The sequence below is a fragment of the Brienomyrus brachyistius genome, chromosome 1 (assembly GCF_023856365.1).
Source record: "Brienomyrus brachyistius isolate T26 chromosome 1, BBRACH_0.4, whole genome shotgun sequence".
Classification (NCBI taxonomy): Eukaryota; Metazoa; Chordata; class Actinopteri; order Osteoglossiformes; family Mormyridae; genus Brienomyrus; species Brienomyrus brachyistius.
In genome coordinates this window covers 13,284,901-13,303,202 of record NC_064533.1, presented here as the reverse complement: position 1 = coordinate 13,303,202, position 18,302 = coordinate 13,284,901, and the positions used below count along the sequence as shown (strand labels likewise).

The following is an 18,302-nucleotide window of genomic DNA, read 5'->3' as shown; positions in this document are numbered from 1 at the left end:
CCGATCCCCCCCATCCCCAGCCCCCGACCTCGGCACCCATCCTAGCCGGGTCGTGTCACCGGTCCCCGCTCTGTGTTTCACTGGTGAAGGCAAACAAACAAACAGACATGGAAGGAGGCGTGCTTGCAGGCTCCTGAGACACTCCGCCATGCGCTCAGATGCCCCTCTGTCATTTTCTGTCATTGTCACTCCATTAGGAGCAGGCGGCAGTCAGACTGGGAGTGGGGAGAACCAGAGCAGAGAACCAGCTTCTAACGTGACAACAAAAGATCCCTCAGTAGTGCTTTTAAACTACATTGCTCTCTGGACTCTGGACATGCATATATTTTGGCTGGGAAAACAAGTGTTATTCCCAGGATATAAGCTTTATGGACCGATGGCTGTTTGCAGAGTCATGAGTATTAAAGAAGCTGTAGGCCTCACAACGCACATTCACAATATGCCCTGCCTTCTGTCTATCTCTGTCTCCCTCTTTCTCCGGTGCTGTTGTTCACTGCCCACCGTCCAATAAACACAGGTGTTACAGCAGTCATAACTTTGCAGTAGTTCCTATCCTAAAAGACCAGGACTTATGAACATTAGGGGCTTATGTCACAGCGAGTCTTGCCAGTATGGCCTCAGGAAAGGTGCCTCACCTCAGTGGAGCGTGTAGCTGGGCAGTCATTCAAAGAAAACAATCTGCCTCTGCCATTAGATTACAGTTACTGTGCCAACAGAATGTCTACCGATCTGCCTTGGGTCACGGCGAATGATTATTTTAGCGCCGATGACTGCAGAGACCCGAGATGATTGTCGTTTGCTCTATGGACCACACTCCCAACACTGTCGAGTTATTATTCCGAAGACTCTTAGGTACCTCCTTTCCGTCTCTGTGCCACCATTGAAGACGATCCAATTGATCTTTTGTACTGGCCAGACGATGTCCCTGGGTGCAGTCATAGACGTGGATTGTTCAAATCTATTGAAGTCCCAGTCACAGAGCTAGGAGAGCATTTAATTAACTTTGCTCAGACAAGGATTCATCAGATCAGCTGGTTAAGTGCTCAGATACATTGAAACACTCTTGATCTCCTGTCCCTCCAATAATGAAGATATTCCCTACGGCATTTTCGCTAATGCTTACTGCTGTATGTTTAGCTCACCTACAACTTGAACTTTTGTTATCGTAGCTGAGTCAGTCTCATAATAGTTACGTTTCACTACCATGATGGCACACCGGATCCTGTTTGATGTGAAAAACAATCTAATAATCCAATCCTGTCAGCTTTCCCCGAATTTAGACCTGCATTTAATAAGGCAGGAGTGACATCGTTATCAGAATTGAAATCTGATTGCATTTGGTATTTCCCTCGTGTTTCGTGTTTAATATGAATGGTGTGCATTTAATCCGGTGATCTGCACTAGTTGACACTCCGCCTGCCTGTCATCTGCTAAAAAGCCAGGAGCATACTGGCGGCTAGGCTCACAGCTGAAACACAAATAGGTGTCTCATTCTGCGGTCAGACCAAAGAAGGCGAAGCCTGTCGAGGCCCGGCTGCCGCTGGAACGCCCATAGTACCGTACGGAATTTAATTTGCACCTTGAAAGCTGTGAACAAGGACTCCGTCACTCATTGCCTGGCCCAGAAACTCCATTTTCGGTTCAGCAATGCGTGTAGCGGAATGGGGCGGGGTGCTGGGAACAGCCACGGCCACTTCAAGCGCTCGGAGCCCCAAGGAAAATCGTCTCCTTTCACGTCATGCCTGCTGTTTACTGTTTGCTCATTTCATCAATTTTTTTTAAAGGCAGCAGTTAAGGGGGAGGATACAAAGTGAAATCACAAGCTCACTGGGGTGTCTTTACTACTGTCACCGGTAGGCAACATTCATTTGCTTGTTACTGCTTTTGAGTTTTGTGAATAAGCTCATAATTGAGAAGCACAGAATGCCTGACGCACACCTCAGCCGCTAAGCATGCTGGGACTTTCCATTTTGGTTCATGTTGGCATCCTTTAACATGTTGAGTGTTTAAATTAGGTGTGTCTTGTAGGGTGATACTAGTGATCTCCACATTCTGGAGCAAATAACTCCTCAACATGAGTGGAGAAGGGCAGGGCACAAGGCAGTGCATCCCCACTCCAGATGGGAACATCAGGCCACCGCAGAGAAGTCATGGCAGGAAGGGCATTAGGGGACTGCAGTCTGCAGACAGGAGCAGTAACTGATTTCGGTGGAGTTTGAAACCTCGTCAGGTTCCGTTAGCGTATGAGTCAGTTTGTTTAGACCCATGTGGCGACGCCACATTAACGACAATTTTCCATCTATGATTCTGTACTGAGAAAGTCACGACTGCAGTCTCCACTGCCAGCTTGTCGTCCGTCATCACGGCACTCGCAGCTTAAACATGGACCTGCCTGTACCCTGGCACTTCCATTCAGAGATCATCTATTTGAGCAGCGTGTGGGAAGTATCACTGGCTAAATAGGTGCCCCTCCAAACAAAGCGAGAAATCAACTCTGTGGTTTCTAAAAGGCTAAGAGTATAAGCCCTAAGCACTGTGAAATGATTCACCCATTCATCTGCCTTGCCGTCTCTTTCTTTGAAGGCTAAGTATGTAGCGTGGATGACATTCGGCATGGCTGTAGATATTAGTGCATGGGCTTAAGGTTCAAATCCCAGGAACCCTGATGTGGAACCATCCTTCAACTGATCTTTCATGAGCTTTTATCCAGTTCAGGGTCATTGCAATCCTGAAACCTGTCACACGATACACTGGAAAAGATATCACTGCCTCCCAGGGCACATTCAAACACACACAACTGGCAATTTAGAGGAAACAATTCACCCAAATGACATGTTTTTGTATAGCAGGAGGAAAACCCCACAAACATGGCGAGAATATTAAAACTTGGACCCTAAGACCCAGAAGGTTTGGGGGGGGGACAGTGCCTCCCACTTAGCCGCCCACATTATGCTGTACCCACAAAGAAAAGTCTTTGGCAAAATAAATTGCAGTGCAGCTAAACAATAGCTGTAATGAGGTGGTATTTATCCTCAGACATGGCTGTCTGACAGTGAGAATCCGGGGGAACAAAGGCAGAGTGTGATTTCACCTGTGCCTTGTCTGTAACGCCGCATTTCGGTCAGGCGAGCGGCGCTGTTTCGGGCGTGCCGCCTGCCTGCCCGCGCTTGCCGGCTGAGTGGCTCAGCTGTAACGACTTTCTCCACGGCGAGACGCAGACCTTCCCGCATTCTCCCAATTGTCGCTAACTGCGGCTCCGTTCCTGCTGTTTTTCCATAGCGGTGTGCATCCTCATTAAAAACCCACGCTACAACCATAATCTCTTCTCTGCCCCCTTTCCTTGGCCCTGTAGTTCCTTCAAAAGGCTCCTCGTATAGAATAAACTAGAGATAAACAGCCAAATTAGGTAGACGATATGGGATGAAATGGATCTCCCGCTGCATAGCCCCCTCTCCCCTGGCCGCTTCTCTGCTCTCCTCCCTGCTTCCGATTCCTGCTGTATCACACCTGTGCACACCGTTTGCGAGGGAAGATCCCTGCTGTTTATCCTCAGTGACAAATCTGGGCTCAGCGCCTGCTTCCTAAAGGCAGACCATCCCAGTGGCAGACCATCTGAAGACCCTTCAGACTGCAAATGGAGGCTAGTCTTTGTCTCTCTAGTCCCAAAGGTCTGTTTCGATGTGTGTATATTCTGGGTCGACGAAAGATCACCGCTTTATTTCAGTGCTTGCTTTTTGTTTGTGTTCTCTGCGGCTTCGGCCGAACCATGTGGTGGATTTTTCTCATGCGATGAATTAAAACCCTTTCTTTGAGAACAATGTCTGATGGCCTGGCATCTCCTGCCATGTGCCTAGTGTGTTCTGGGATGGGCTCCAGGCTCAACATGAGTCTGCATTTGATAAACGGTTATGGCAATCAGAAGGTTGAGATACACATACTGACAATATAGAAAGATACACAAGATAATGTTAATTAGCTAGAGATGTGGTATAGGTATTAGTGAAATTGCATCATTCGATAAATGGTTCAATAATACTCATGTCTAAATCTACTAGGGCTGAGTATCCCAAACCTATCTCACAAGAAACACGACCCTGCTTTGCTCTCTGGACCTCCCTGAACATGCACAAAAAAAACCAACCCATCACATTCAGACACATTCTCATTCACACACCCAAACACACCAATCATGTTAAAGCACATTCTACTCACTATCTTACCAGCTAACCCTACACACACCAAACCATGTTGAGTGGTATGCATCTCCCAGTGCATCACAAATATTTAGTCATAACCATGACTGCTGTGTTGTTATCCCCCAAATATAATTTATGGTATATGTCAGTTTTATAGCATTTTCAAACGATGGTCTGAATGAGCATTTGAACTGAATTTCTCAGATCTGGCAGCTGAGGTGGCTGGCTAGATGTGAATCGTGTGATCCCGAAATGCTCATTTTACCTTCGTTGTGCGAATCGCTCCGGCGGCAGTGTGTGTGCCTGTCTCAGTGAGCCGCTCTTGGCGGCGGCGGCTGTGTGTTTGCCCATATCGAAGAGGAGAGCAGTCGCTCACCCAGGAGGCTTCTGATTTCCTGCTCGCACAGCCGTAATTATCCCTCTGAATGGCTCTTCCTCTCCTCATTATTTCCACCACATTGGTCCATGTGGGGCTCAATGATCCCTCCCTGATACTTTTAGGGGTCGCATTTGCACTTGAACACCATGCTAACAGCTTTGTAATGTGCTAATGTATTTTGTGTGTGTGTGTGTGTGTGTGTGTGTGGGGGGGGAGTCTCTGTCTGAGTTTGCGTATTTTAGTGAATTTGTGAGTGCCCAGTGTCCGTTTACTTGTGTGTGGGATTTATCGGTGTACGTATATGTGCTTGTTGAGACCGTGTTGCGTGTGTACATGCGTGCATGCATGTGTGACCATGCATATGATTGTGTGTGTGTGTGTGGGGGGATAATTTTGACGAAAACATCTGTGTTTCTGTGTGTGGTCTCTGCGTTCGGAAAGCGTCGCAACTCGGCATTTGATGGAGCCGTAGTCGCGGCCCCTCAGCACGACATGTGTGGGAGGCAGGCCTTCAGTGGCAGGCCTAACTGGGTGTTATAGCTCCAGTGCAGTCACACATAAATACCCACACAGAGCCAAGTCAGTGTCGGGTCTCCCCAGAGAGCCCTGTCACAGGAGAGGCTGCGGCCCAGTGCTGTCAGGGCCCACTCTAATCTGTACTCCACTTTAGATAAATGCTAACAATGCTAATGATACTCAGACTGCTGACTCCATACATCAGGATATACTCATAATTTGATTGCTTTCCATGTCTCCAGAAAAAGTTTGGAATTATGGACTGGCATGGTGTCCCGTAGGGTTGGGAGTTGGAATCCTGCCTCTACTCCACGTTCGTTTAGTTTGAAAATCTAAAACTACCCGTACTTTAGGTTTGTGTGCCATGGTGTACGTCTTATAATGGATCCTATTCAGAGCTTACCCCAACCTCCTTGAGCCCTAAACCGCTGGTGATAGGCTCCAGGTCACCTGTGACCCTGAGAAGCTAAGCAGTTGGATGACGGATGGACGAATGCAGGAAGTTTATGTTGACATGAGGTGATCTCCTCTGCAAACTGGTGACCTTTGCCTTCCTGCAGTGCCATCATGGGCCATCGTTGCCATCGCCCTGGTCGCCATCCTCCTCATCGTCACCTGCTGCTTCTGCCTCTGCAAGAAGTGCATCTTCAAGAAGAAGAACAAGAAAAAAGGCAAGGAGAAGGGCGGCAAGAACGCCATCAACATGAAGGACGTAATAGAAGGCACCAAGATGGAGGTACGGGCGCTCGCACTGTATTGTCTTTGTAAAACTTTTTATCAGCTCAGGGTTTTGATTGTCTGTTTATTAAGCTCTAGCAGTAGATTTACATGCTTGTTGGTTTTTTTGCTGATGTGCTTCTGTAGAGATCACCGTAATATGGAAGATCAGTGATATGTACTGTGGGGATTAATGGAGTGAAACAGCCGACGTCCTTGTGACAGTCTGAGTCTTCCACAACCTGTCACTCTCTAGCCCATTACGCTGTTGCTAAGCTGGCGTGTGACGTGTAACAGTGTCTCGCCAGGGTTCTTGCTAAGTTGAGAACTTTGACACGTTACTGGAGGTGGACAGACCGACGTCTCGTTTAGAGCTGGCCACCCCTCTTCGCCCTCTGTTCGGTGCTCATTGTCTCTGTGGCCCCGTTCTGCTCATCCGGCTTATCTCTGATTCTGATTTCCATGGAAACAAAACAGAGAATGACAATAGGACTCACCGCGGCATGATTGCCTTACGTGGATCTGAAGTGCGTTTGTTAATGCGCCGTACCTGAGTTAAAGAACCAGACTATAGTTTTGATTGTAATTACAGGTAAAAAAAAATTTTAAAGTTAGCTGTGTTTCTGTAGAATGGTACATGTTCTGTAGTGCTGAATGCCGTGTGATTCCTAATGAATCAGTACCCACCCAGAGAAATGATGCTCGTTAATTATATTGCTGCGGTATAATTAATTCTGCCCCTCCTTTTAATGTAGAGCCATATTTTATGGCAAGTCAACTGAAGTTTGCTTACTACTTGTGTTTCGTGGGGCTTGCCATGCGTCTGATGAAATCATTTACAAAATCCATATAGTTAAATGGTTGAAGGTTGACCATTGGGATCTGAGGTACAGTGAGAGGTCATCGCCCATACCAAAGATACGTTTGTAAATGAAAAGCCTTTTAAAATCGCAGTCGAATGAAGTGTACAGTATCAGGCCGTGTGTCCAGTTCCTGTTTACAATGTAGTTACTGATGTAGCGACTGATACGTCCACGTTGCTCGTTCGGTAGATTTTATGCTTCCGGGTTTTTTTGAATGTCGGTTGCAGAGATGAGCAGAAGCACAGATCTCCTGAGGTCTAAATTTAGCTGAGCTCCTCACACCTTCAAGACCACGAATGTTTTGCTAACATCTTGGCTTGTCTCGAGTCAAACAAAAATGTGATAAATGTAACTAGACTCTCTTTCTCAAATTGTAAAACAAGGTCACAGGCGACGTTTAGAAAAACAAACAAAAAAAAAAGTATAAAAGTATATTCATGCGACCAGAGCCACAGCGCTGAAAGCAGCTCCAGGCTGCAGTTACGTTTTCGTCGCATGTAGAGATGAGCTACTGCGCCCCCATCTGCCCTCCAGCAGCTGTGCAGTCCCAGAGTGGTCACATCTCCTGGTTTGCCCAGACTCCTTTTCGAAACCTGTGTGTGGTTGTTTTAATTTCTGTCTCTTCCTTCTATGTCCTCCTTATCTGTGTTGTGTCTGGTGACTGTGCGGGATGGGCGCCTGCGGTAGGTCCCCAATTGCTGATGGATCTTCTTAGCCTGCTGCTCTGATGTTTAATGTCTTGACCACAACTTACTCCCATAGAGCTACATATATGTAACTATGCATACTGCACATGTATATATACATATATGTGTATGTTTGCCAATGCACATATATAAATCCCTGGTGTGCTTTGACGAGGTTGAATCGAATTGATTTCCGCTTCCCCGAGACTTTGATTTGCATATTAGTGTGTAGCCGTTGGTTGAAAGCACAATGATTAAAGCTAACGCTGAGAACCTGCTCAACCGTAACACGCATGTTTGCGTGCAGTCCAAGTTTAGCCTTAAGCTACGTGGAGGCAGATTTGTTGATGTTTGGTCATGTGACCATAATATTTCAGTAGCTGAAAGACTGAAAAATAATATGGAGAAGCTACTGCAGGTTCATGCATTTCACAGCCTTAATCATTTCCGTAATCCTTTTAGCGACAGTACATACAATAAAATCTTGCAGCCCCAGCCAAAAAATGCGTATGTATATGCTCAGTGTATACATACTATAGTTGACATACTGTGTATACATACTATAGTTTACGTACTGTGTATACATCTATAGTTGCACCTTGTGCATGATTTTATGTTTTATGCAGTTTTCCTTAAAAGGAGATCAATTCTGTTCAGCCTTTTGCTTCCACACCAGCAAGCCACCAGCTCGTAGCATCACAGTGATACGTTTCGAACCCTTACTGGTACCTTTTGCTGGCATGATGTGCGTAGCTTCCATCAACACCACACGCAGCTGAGGTCTCTGATGACGCGACCGAATGATGACCTCCCATCTGAAGGGGGCGCTGTCATATTTAAAAACTGGGTACCGCGAGCACACTTTCATAGAATGGGAATGCCCTGCATGCCTGTTGGGGAGTCTGACATCTTGAAGTCAACTTCATACTGAATGAACTGAAAGCCTCTTCAGTTGCATGCCTCCTTTCCTCTGGACCCCACCTCACCCCTGACGAGCAGTTAGCGAGGAATTTGTGTTTTTTTTCCCCTGACATTTCCCCATTGATTTGTTTTTGCAAGAAATGACTTTGCCTGAAATAACATCAAGGGAATTATCAGCTTTTTCTTTTCCTAAGCAAAAAAAAAATTATATCACTGGCTTTGAAGTCTTGCATTCCCTCCCGGCTGCCTGCCCATTGAGTTCCGTTTATTCCTTTTTTGCTTTCATTTAATAAAAAGTTTCTCAGACATGTATGCATAGTGCGTGAGTGCAACAGGGTCACGCTGAGGCTGTGCATCACCGAGCATGTCGCGATGTTACCCGTCGTGTCGTTTAACGTCCCGGAGAGGGGGCCGGGTCTCCGGAGTGGAGTGGGACAGGACCGCCGAGGCCAGGCAGGCTGGCGCATGACTGACTGTCGGCGGGTGTCTCCTTCAGGCCTTGAAGGATGAGGATGATGCAGAGACAGGGCTGACGGATGTTGAAAAAGAGGCGGAGCCCAAGGAGACGGAGAAACTGGGCAAATTGCAGTACTCCATGGATTACAATTTCACTGAGAACCAGGTAAGGGGCCGGCCTGCCAATCACCATCTGTGTGCCACCTTAAGACCCTCCCACTGTCTTTCGTAAGTATGGTCACCCATCCTTCCATCCCCATGTTCACCCATCACCCCCCCTGACAACCCTTCAGAGCAACAATTATCTCATCAGGTAACTGTCAGGTAACTCCAGGGGTATAGCTAGAAATTCTGTACAAAATCTCACCATAGGCTCCCTGCCCCTTTACATTGTATACTTGTATTATTTAACTTATTTAAAGGCCCCTTTAAAGGGCTGAGCTCCCTGAGTCTGTCAGGGTATCCATGCCCCGGCACCCCTGCTCATTAGCATCCGCATCATTATTCCGACCAATCTCAACACCGTTTCCCAGCTCCGCCCATTAACCGAAGTTATTTGTCCGGGAACGCCTGCTACACATCTGCACCTCGGCTGAAAACAACTCAACCCAAAACTTAAAATAAAGCCGCCAAAAAGTAATAGAAAAAGGCGAATTAAAATAACTTGTCATTGAAATCCATCTGGCCCCGTTCTCACTGGGTGGATTTTAAGGCAGCATGACTTGAGAGGCACATAAACTTGCTGATGGCAGATGTTCAGTGACAGATAACAGTGGCGGTAAGGGACAGCTACGGCTTTCCCGGCCGGCCCGCTATCTCGCCATATAAACAATCTAGACAGGCAGTGATTATCCAGAACATCCCATCACTCTGTTTCTGCATGAAACATCCAACATTTAGCACTCAAAAAAAAAATAATTGCATTCTCTGGGAGGGGGAAGCGCACGCACGCTGCCAGCTAATACGCGCGCTGACGACGCGTTCAGACCGCGCACACACACGTGCACTAACACACGCCACACATTCCTGGCTGAGTCAGGCCAGAATCTGGCTTCCTGACGTCAGCATGCTAGCGTGTTAAAAATGCGTTCTTCCGCGAACACCCCTGGGTGTCGCGTTGCCATAAGGTTCAGTGACGTTGAGTCAGGCGAGGCATTACTGAGCTCCCGGGAACTGCAGCAGGGGCATGCAGATGGCGGAAAGGGGCATAAATCAGGGGGCCACACAATCAGAGCGGCCTACTTTGTGGCCCCGCTAACGAGCGTGCTGGTGACAGCACAGAAAGCTTCTTTCGGCCTCCGCTGTCTCAGAGGTTCTAGTCTATACCGCGGTTATTACCCTGCCGGTGTAGTGGATTCTGAAGCGGGGTGACTTCTGCCCCCTCCCTCTCCCAGAACGTCCCCGCTTTTGTTTAAAGGTAATCTGCCCTTTCTGGGCCGCCAGACCGAAGGGCGTCCAGTGTGGACAGTGAATGAAAGGCCTTTTATCAGGGTGGGTGGCACTCACTGTACTTTCACTTTCTGAATGTAGAATCTCACCCTCTGAGCTAAGGTCCTTTTTTTCTTCCTGCCTTTGAAAGGAGTCACGGCCCATTGGATAAAGTACGCTTCTCCCAGCGATTATTCTGAGCACAATGGCCTTGTCAAGACGATCAGGAAAAAGAAGTGTGTCAGAAAAAGCCAAATAAAAAAGAAAGTTTTAATACATCTCGCAGTTTTAATGCATTCCTGCCTCTAATTGACTGTGAACTATTATCCCGAGGCATAGATAATCACGGGGCCCCTGTGTTGCTTGGGATCACAGACCGTGTTATAAGGAAATGTGATCGCAGTGGGGCTTCCATGTCCCCATCCTCTGTAATACCTATTTGATTCCTGGGGGGGTATCTTCAGAATGGATTGGCAGATTACTGTTGACCTCTAAGAGGCAGCATTGTCCCTTTTTTCCGGATGGGGAATAGATGCGACAGCTTTCACAGAGCCGGGTCTTCTGAAGCACACAGAATTCTCCTGCGGAGTGAGGCCAGTGTATTATGGGAGATTCCCCCCAGGACAGGCTGGTAGTCACTGAATGATTGGCTAAGGCCCCTGCTGATATCTGCTGTGGCCTCCTGCTTCCTGCCCGTGTCCAGGAGCGGCAGGACAAGAGAGGACTTGAGGCAGAGCGGCATGCTGGGAAGGGAAAGAGCTGCCGTTTAACTGTGCTCACAGCCAGCTCGCTTTATATAGCCTGCTATAAAAAAGCCCCACACATTTCCTTCCTATATGCTAGCCGGACATTAATGTGGCCTTTTCTGGTGGGCGGCATGTAGCTCCGGGGCTCAGGGATCCGCATTATACCAGTGCACCACTCCGGGAGGTCGTGGGCTCAAATCCCGTGACTGGGGGAGTAGTTGCATCACCATTTAGCCCTTGAGCAAGGTACTTAACCACACTTCTGACCCTGCTCTCCGATCCTCAGTTGTGCACTGCATCAGACAAAAGCATCTGCTAAAACAAATAAGAATGTAACGGATGATTTGTGGGAGCAGATCACTACTTTTATTGAGTTTTCTAACAAACACAGTTTAGTATTAGTTCCATTTCCTTTATGTTATGTAATGGGCATGATTCTTCCTTAGTGTTCTCCTTAACCCTGCTCAACACTCCTTTATCAACAAAACCATCACCGGACAGCATCCGTCACCTTCATGGTCCTCCAGCAGGGGGCAGATGTGAGTGCCTTGGGATGTGTGCTGTTTTTGAGTTGGCCGTGTGCTCCGCCATCCCGGCGGGGAGCCCCTGCACCATCTGCTGTGAGCCCTGCCCATCAGCGATGTTAGCGCGCTACTCGGCTGCCCCGTCCAGCTCTGTCACCTCCGCGTTGTCCGCTCAAGGCTGCTGATTTGGCTCTGATTGCCTCCCTGCCCCCGACTGACCCAGAGGCCAAGGAGAAGCTCCCACGATTGGCAGGTCAATCAAGCCCCAAATAAAATACATAAGATCCATGCGGAGAAGGGGGCTTACACCACCCCAGTGTGCTGTAACCTGATTTAAGAGGGAGCGTTTGATTGGCCTCTGCCTTTTGGTTCTCCTTTGGAGAACATTAACGTGATTCTTTTCTTCTGGTCGTTCATGTTAACATGGGGAAAAAAATGTCCGATTACGAGTACTCAGCTGATTAATGAAAGGTGCTGTGTGGTTTATGTCACCGTTACTCAGACCAGTCCCCGGGGACCCCCAGACGGTCCACCTTTTTTGCTCTCTCTCAATTCCCTGGGAGTTTAGAGGAAGCAAAAACACGGAGCGTATGGGCGTCCCCGGGGACTGGTTTCAGAATCACTGGTTTATATAACATGTGCTATTAGTTTTCAGAGTGCAGATGCAGCCTGTTGTGTCTTAACATCTCAGAAAAGAGCTCCGTGCTTCAGACAACAGGGAGATGGTAAATCTACCTCAGTGTGGGGTTTGTAAGAAGCTTTGGCATGAGGGCCACACGGCAGTCTGCTGGATGGTGCGGAGTGGCTGGGTGTGCTAGTGCCTCTGGGTGGTGATGCGTGGTGCTGATATGTGGTCCCTCTGTCTCTTCCCCCCACCGCAGCTCATTGTGGGGATCATCCAGGCGGCCGAGCTCCCCGCCATGGACATGGGAGGCACCTCTGATCCTTACGTTAAGGTCTACCTGCTGCCTGACAAGAAGAAGAAGTTTGAGACGAAGGTCCACAGGAAGACGCTCAACCCCTGCTTTAACGAACAGTTCATCTTTAAGGTGCCGTTTAACGCCACTTAACAATACCACCGGAGTGTAGGTGCAGCACACACAACACCACCTGAATATATCTGCAAAGTACACAGCCCCACTTGAGTCTACCAGCAGAACACCATAGACACCAACAGCACAACATGGGCCGAATATAGCTGTGAGGTACACTGCTCCTCACCATATAGATTCAGCTCAGCTGCAATGGAGTTATAAGATGTTCTCTGGACATTATAGCACCCTGTCATTCTGCATTTTATGTGCTATTAAAATGCACACAAACCTCCCAGTGATAAAGCAAGCTAGTGAGGAATATCCTAATGATTCGTTCTTAAAATAGTCAGGTATTTAGGTTATTACTTTTAATGTGTGTAATAGATAAAAGGCTTTATGTACCTTCCTTGAGATCTTGGCAGGTTTTAAAATGCCGTGGGGATTGTGGGTAACATAATGAGAGAGTGAACGGCAGACAGAAATCGATGACATATAGCTGACTGGGTGGAATTACAGTTTCTAAGATATGAAGGAAATAATATAGTGAGTTAGTAGTGACTGTAGTGACTTGGTTAGTTTGCTGAGCCATAGTCCGCGTAAAGTGGGTAACCCTCCCTCTCACCCGGCAGGTGCCCTACACCGAGCTGGGGGGCAAGACGCTGGTGATGACGGTGTACGACTTCGACCGCTTCTCCAAGCACGATGCCATCGGGGATGTGAGGGTGCCCATGAACAAGGTGGACTTCAGCCACGTGACGGAGGAGTGGCGCGACCTGCTGAGTGCTGAGAAGGAGGAGGTGAGCACCCACCACCTCAGGGGGGAGTCCATTGTGAAGAGGGCGGGGCCAAGCCAGACGGCGAGACCACATGTTTGCATGGGGACTACACTTTCCCCAGTAGGCTTGACTTAAATCACACTGATGGAAAACTGCCATCAACATGGTGAGCTGTGTATTACTCCAATATGAAATAGTGTACGGGAAGTGTCTTCAGATAAGAGCAAATGAATCAAATCAAACAGCGCATCCCATATGTTAATGAAGCTGGAGACTTTAGAAGTTAAAAATCAGAGAGTCAGAGCTGTTAGCACTGTGTGGCAGGTTTTAATGCGATAAGGAGCATCAGCAAACCTCTGAACCTGAACTTTCTCAGTAAATATTATGGAGCAGAGTTGCGTGCAGCCTGTAAACTGCGTGAGATCTCTAGGTGAAAGTGCCTGTGTCTGTAGGCAACAACCAAATAAATCAGGATAGCTGATAAATCCTGATCTCTCAGGAAAATGTCGCCGCCCCCCCACGCCCCCACCCCCATTATAAATCAGCGCGTGACTCCCTCACGCGTTCGGTTCCAGTGGAAAATGTCACGGTGTGCAGGACAGGCAGGTTGCCATGGCGATGTGTATTTTAGCCATGGATGCTCCGAGCGAAAGGTTAATTAGGAAGTTGCCTCTCCGTAAAGCCGCATGTTTATCCCGCAGCAGGGACACTATTTCGGGATCTGTAGTCATTAGAACGCATTCAGGGATGCATCCACAGTGTGACATTCGTGCTGCCACTTTCCATAGTATATATGCCTAACTGACATAGGTTATGGAAGCGCTGACATGCCGTGCGTCCCAGGAATAGGCATGTGTAAGTGAAGCCCACCCCTGAAGGTCCTCCCTGAGGGTGGTCTGCAGCTGCCCATCCCTGCTCTCTGCTTTCCGACATTCTGCGCTGCTCTCCAGCACCTGCTCATGACGCATGCGGAGCAGACGGATTTATAAGATGTTTTATTCTAGATCAGCCTTAAAAGCGTTACAGACTATAGCGCTAGTACAATAACTAGAATAGTAAACAAAACAATGCATTACAAATGTCAAAATATAAGTGCACATTACACAAATGCATATTTTGAAGCTAAGAACTAGTTAAGAAAGGAGCAGATGGTGTTAATTGGTCACTAATACAGTAAGAATACCTTGCGAATGCTGAGCAGAATCCATTTAGCCCATGAAGCTGAAGCTGTACCGGAATGTGTTTCTTTAGGATGTGTTTTCGTGATTTAAGTGGTTATCTTGGACGTCGTCTGTGCACATAAAGCAGCATGCCCCGAGTCCTCACTACGATCTGTCTGACTTCCCTGAGCCAGTTTTTTTTTCTGCCTGGGTGGAAATAACGGCGGTCTGCTGAAGTCAAATCACATCAGAATTTATTACACAGATGTCACACCCTAGTCTTATCTTACCTTTTTTTGGATCTTCTGCGTTGGGCTGTGTGGTGTTGACAGGGCTTCCTCACACATATACCTCCGGCAGCTGTAAATGACACCCCATGGGTACCGCGCCATAGTGACGAGCCCCTTCCTCCTGTCCCGTCCCGCTGGGGCCCTCGGGGCCCTCGGGGCCCTTGGGGCTCATGTGCCTGACAGACCACCCATCCAGCAGGAAGGGAAAGGTCACTTTGCTGGTGGGAGCGAGGGCGAGGGCGAGTCTGCAGCTCCGGCCCCGAAATGGAGGACGTGACTGTACCCTCGGCAAAATGCTGCCCCCGTCACTGGGATCTTCGGGAATATATAGGTGGACCAAGATAATGTTCTTCTAAATCCTGTACCCCAAAATTCAGATTCAGCGAGTTTGATGAATTTTTTACCATCCTGTACAAATATTGTGTATATTTCATCCATCTATCCATCCATCCATGTATCTTCTATGTGGTTATACTTGTCAGGGTAACGGGGAGGCTGGGGCCTATATAATATTAGTCCATATTTCCATAATTGGGATGGAGTGTGGGTGTGAAGTTCCTCCCCATGTCCCCCCCCCCCACCCAACAGATAGTTTTACATTTCTATTCATTTATCTGATGCTTTTATCCAAAGCGACTTACAGTGGAGGAAAGGGTTATAATTTATCTGTACTCCTTGGGATTTTAACCTATGACCTACAGTACAAGTCAAATGTTTGGACACGCCAAGCCGCCTGCAAACGAGAGTGATAGTGTTGGATCACATGACCTGGCCACCTGACCTAAACACAGCAGAAATGGTTTGGGAGCAGTTTGGCCAGAGAGTGAAGGAAAATCGGCCAGTGAGTGTTCAGCTTAGGTAGGACCTCTTTCAGGACAGCTGGAAAAGCATCACAGGAGGCCACCTTATGGAACTGGCATAGAGGAGAAAGTAGGCTCAGCCAGTCCCTGGAGCAATTGGGGTTAAGGGCCATGCTCGAGGGCCTAATGGTGGCATAGCTCTGCCAGACATGGGATTTGAATCAACAACATTCTGTGTCCCAACTCATAGAACTGCCTCACCCCATTTTTAATACTTTTTTGGTGATTGCATAATTTCATATATGCTATTTTATAGTTTTCATGTCTTTCTAATTATTCTAAAATGTATTGATTAGTACAAATAAGCCTTTCTGTGGGTAGATGTGTCCAAACTTTTGACTGGCACTGTATGTTAGAACAATACTTGTTCAGCTACAGGAAAGAGTGACCCCAGTTGGCATCTATAAGTGCGTTCATGTTTGTGCCTTGCAATGCGCTGGACTTCATCCACTGCGTTCCCCCGCCATGGGCCCTGTGGCCCTGCCTAGGATAAACAGCTAGAAGATAGATGAGTGGATGGAGTAGATTTTGTGAGAAATAGCACATCCTAAACAACGCATGTGAACTAACTGGGAAAACCGAATATCAAGTGTGCTCCACCACAAACTGGCGTGTTCAGGTGTGTTACTCTGCAACACGATGTCGGGAATGTAACCGTGGAGGAGCCAAGACAAGATTCGCATTATACAGAGAGCTATTTACCAAGCATGGACAAGCCAGTTTGTGTTTTGGAAACGCCTGTTCACCTGCTGTCACACAATCGTGTTATTTTAGATGCATGTCAGACTGCTGCCCCCACAACCCTACGCCAGATAAGCAGTGGAAAATGTATGGATGGATGGTCACATGGTGGCAGCTTTTATATACACATACAGAGTAACCATGTCATAGCTGTGGATATTTACTTCGCTCGGCTTATTGCCATGGCAACAACTTGTGCACTTTGGCAGCCAAAGACTGCCGGCATGAAAAAGCCATGGGCTGTTAACCCAAATGATGTCACATGATCAGCACAACCCACTACAACCCTACAGGAGATGCAATACAACATTCCTGCAGGTGCATCCTGGGATTCAAGGGCAATTCTAGGATTCTTTCAAGGCGCGGGGCATACGAGGGGGTCACAATTCATACAGAGGTGCCGACCTTATCAATATGCATGGAGTCTGTGAGTGGCTCTTGGGGCTGATCAGCTTTAACCTGTGGCCAGTGCTCCCCGTGGCCACGCCCCTATATACACCCCTGCTAGGACCCGATCCTGGGCATGGAAGGCCAGACAGATCATATTAAGGGCTGGGTCCAGGCAAACCTGAAAAACACTTTCATAATCAAGACGTCCATGTCACCGCAGTAGCGGTGAGGCCAAGTGGCTGGTGCTGATTAGGACGCTGCTTGGTGTGTTGAAGGTTTTGTGCATCATTGCTGGGCATCTGAGTATTTTTTAATGTAATTTAATGATTATTCTTATTTAGGTGGTAAGAGCTATAACAAAATTAGTGGATGGCATGTTTTATTAAGATTCAAGATTCACATACATAATTATACAAGTACAACATGTAGTGAAATGTACACCTGGTCACTACTAATGCAGTGCATGTATATAGAGGACATCCATCCATCCATTTTCCAAACCGCATATCCTACTGGGTCGCGGGGGGGTCCGGAGCCTATCCCGGAAGCAATGGACACGAGGCAGGGAACAACTCCTGTGGGCAATTTAGTAACTCCAATTAACCTCAGCATGTTTTTTGATTGGGGGGGGGGGGGGGGGGGGGGGGGGAATCGGAGTACCCAGAAGAAACCTCACGACGACATGGGGAGAACATGCAAACTCCACACACATGTGACCCAGGTGGAGACTTGAACCCGGGTCTCAGAGGAGTGAGGCAACAGTGCTAACCACTGCACCACCATGCCGCCCTATATAGAGGGTATAGAAGATATACATTGTGCATTGGTTTTCAAATGAGTAATATTTATAATCATGATAATGAAAACTACACTAATTCCTTACAGTTTACAGTATTAATACAAGCCAAATGTACTGAATTTTATGTAATGTCATAATTCTTATGTGATGTTACCCACTCACATTTAAATTGGTTAGTAAAAGAGTTAGTGTGGAAACATATTTTAAAGAACACAAATGTTATTTACTACACAGGAACCCCATCGCCCTGTGGAAAACATGAACACTACACACAAAAAAATGAAACACACAGCATTGTCACTGCGGTTGTTGTGTTGGTGTAGCAGGGAGAGCCAGTAGGTCAATGAAGAGGTTATCAGTCCAGAAAGGGTATCACCATTGCATCCTTGGGCAGAATATAACTGACTCACTGCAGGGAGGTGCTAGACAATGTTGTTATCATTGGTCAGACATCTCCGACCTCATCCTGGAGGCCTTCACGTGCATCCCATCTGCCATGCAGTTAACTGAGCTCTTCTCCGCTTCCTCCTTGCAGCAAGAGAAGCTGGGTGACATCTGCTTCTCCCTGCGCTACGTGCCCACGGCCGGCAAGCTGACCGTCGTCATCCTGGAGGCCAAGAACCTGAAGAAGATGGATGTGGGTGGCTTATCAGGTGAGAAGAGACCGGGGGAGTTTTAGCGGCTAGCAATCAGGCCAATCAGGTGGTGGATATGGCGACGGGAACAGATCCGAATCTGGCCCCAGCTGGCAGCCTCAGATAAGGCCAAGGCTGCATCACAAATCTCCAGGGTTCATTCGGAAAGAGGAATTTATAGGTGC

The 18,302-nt window shown here is 47.7% G+C and overlaps 1 protein-coding gene across 6 annotated transcripts in view; it reads left to right on the top strand.

The window, feature by feature from the left end:
• syt1a (synaptotagmin Ia) overlaps positions 1-18,302 on the top strand; it is a 161,755-nt gene that overhangs the window by 123,511 nt on the left and 19,942 nt on the right. For 5 of the 6 annotated variants that reach the window (XM_049024257.1, XM_049024276.1, XM_049024247.1 and 2 more), the window contains 5 exons: positions 5,652-5,827; positions 8,775-8,900; positions 12,314-12,481; positions 13,096-13,263; positions 18,018-18,135. In XM_049024257.1, coding sequence (XP_048880214.1) covers positions 5,652-5,827; positions 8,775-8,900; positions 12,314-12,481; positions 13,096-13,263; positions 18,018-18,135 — 756 coding nt within the window. The remainder of the gene's footprint in view (positions 1-5,651; positions 5,828-8,774; positions 8,901-12,313; positions 12,482-13,095; positions 13,264-18,017; positions 18,136-18,302) is intronic. The other variant, XM_049024294.1, reaches the window with a different exon arrangement.